This window comes from Atta cephalotes (genome assembly GCF_000143395.1).
Source record: "Atta cephalotes unplaced genomic scaffold scaffold00045, whole genome shotgun sequence".
Classification (NCBI taxonomy): Eukaryota; Metazoa; Arthropoda; class Insecta; order Hymenoptera; family Formicidae; genus Atta; species Atta cephalotes.
In genome coordinates, this window is record NW_012130109.1 from 1,501,606 (window position 1) to 1,503,516 (window position 1,911).

The following is a 1,911-nucleotide window of genomic DNA, read 5'->3' on the forward strand; positions in this document are numbered from 1 at the left end:
TCAATTTTAATCGACTCTCGTTTTTTCTGTCTATTCTCACTAATTCGGGATGAAATGTGTTTTAAATAATTTAATAACATTTCTTTTTGTTTCAGTCACATTCATTATTATTTTTCTTTCTATTCTTGTTTTAGGTTACAAGTTATATAGATTGCTTAGTCGTCCATGCAATATCGCATATGTAATCGCTATACATGAAAAGTTTCACGTGAAATTTCGATGAATGAAAAATGAAAAGTGAAAAATAAAATGTGGAAAGTTTCACGTGAAAATACATGATTGACCACCTGATAGGTTGAAATTCTTATTTTCTGTTCTCTGTTCCTTATTCTTTTTATTGTGTGAAGTTCATAAACTTATATGGCGAAGCCTAATCTAAAATCCTGCGCACAATAGAAGAAATTAGGACTTAAGAAATAAAGAATAAACGATTTCAACTTATCAGAAATCGTGTATTCCGATGTATCCGATTTCTGATAGGTTAAAATCTTAATTTCTAATTCCTTATTCCTATTATGGTGCACAAGGCCTAATAGAAATTGTATTTACAATTGCGTTCATAAAATAATCACGGCCGAGCCGAATGATCAAGAAACATTTTTGATTGATATATGCTTTTAGATCCAAAAGGTGATAATTGTCGTTTTTTCTGAATGCATCTTGTGGATCTTGTGTTATCTTTTCTGAACAATTGCGTGAGAGCATTCCTTTATGGTGTTCCAAGAAATAATCCAGGTTATAAAAGTTTGTATAACTATATATAAATTATATTATTACATATATTTACATATTGAATATTAAGTGTGTTAAATACTATAACAAATATTGTTAAATACTATAACTATATTGTATCTTTTTTAATACATTTTGTGAAGGAATTTGAATAAAGAAGGAAAAATATTTATTGTTTGATAGAATTTCTTTGAAGTTATAATTGATGTAGTAGAAATAATGTTACATAAAAGAAAGATGTTTTTTCTACTTATTCAATTTATATTTTAATTGATATTTTTGTTGCATGTATTTATATATATTATTAGGAAGATGGCTCAATATATTGCACATGATATAAATAAGAAACAGAGAACGAGTGATATAAAAATAGAAAAAGATATTACATTTTTTCAAATGAAACTTCCACGAGATATTCTGGATGGGTTAATGTCTGCTGGGTTTCAAAAACCATCTCCTATCCAGTTAAAAGCCATTCCATTAGGGCGTTATGGATTTGGTGATTTAATTTATAATTACATATATGATATTAAAAAATAATTATGATATCTATATTAAAAGTTGATAATTTACAGATTTGATAGTACGAGCAAAATCAGGAACTGGAAAAACCATAGTATTTAGTGTAATAGCTCTTGATATTTTAGATATTTTGATAGGATCACCACAAGTTTTAATAGTAGCACCTACAAGGGAAATTGCAATTCAAATAACCTATGTTATTAAAGCAATAGGTTCAAAAATAGAAGGTATATAATAATTTCAAATATTACTATATATACTATATATTACTATATATTATTATATATTATTATATATTACTATATATACTTTTCCTGGAAAAGTTGTCTTTATCTCTTTGTCAATTATTTTTATTATTTTAGGATTAAGAGTTGAATATTTTGTGGGAGGAATGTCGATAGAAGAAGATAAAAAAAAGCTAAGCAAATGTCATATAGCTGTTGGTGCACCTGGCAGAGTAAAACATTTAATTGAAAAGGGATTTCTTCAAGTTTCAAAAATCAAATTATTTGTTCTTGATGAGGCAGACAAATTAATGGAGATTAATTTTCAAAAAGATATCAAGTTAGTATTGAGTTTAAAAATTAAATATTAAATAAATTTAGATGTATATACATGTACATATAATATAGTAATATATATTAAAAGCTGCTGTAT

At 26.0% G+C, this 1,911-nt stretch overlaps 1 protein-coding gene across 1 annotated transcript in view; it reads left to right on the plus strand.

Moving 5' to 3' along the window:
* Positions 1–1,044: 1,044 nt before the first annotated feature.
* Positions 1,045–1,911, plus strand: part of LOC105622469 — a 5,075-nt gene continuing 4,208 nt past the window's right edge. The window contains exons 1-3 of the mRNA XM_012203888.1: positions 1,045–1,231; positions 1,308–1,481; positions 1,617–1,818. Of these exons, the coding sequence (XP_012059278.1) occupies positions 1,045–1,231; positions 1,308–1,481; positions 1,617–1,818 (563 nt within the window). The remainder of the gene's footprint in view (positions 1,232–1,307; positions 1,482–1,616; positions 1,819–1,911) is intronic.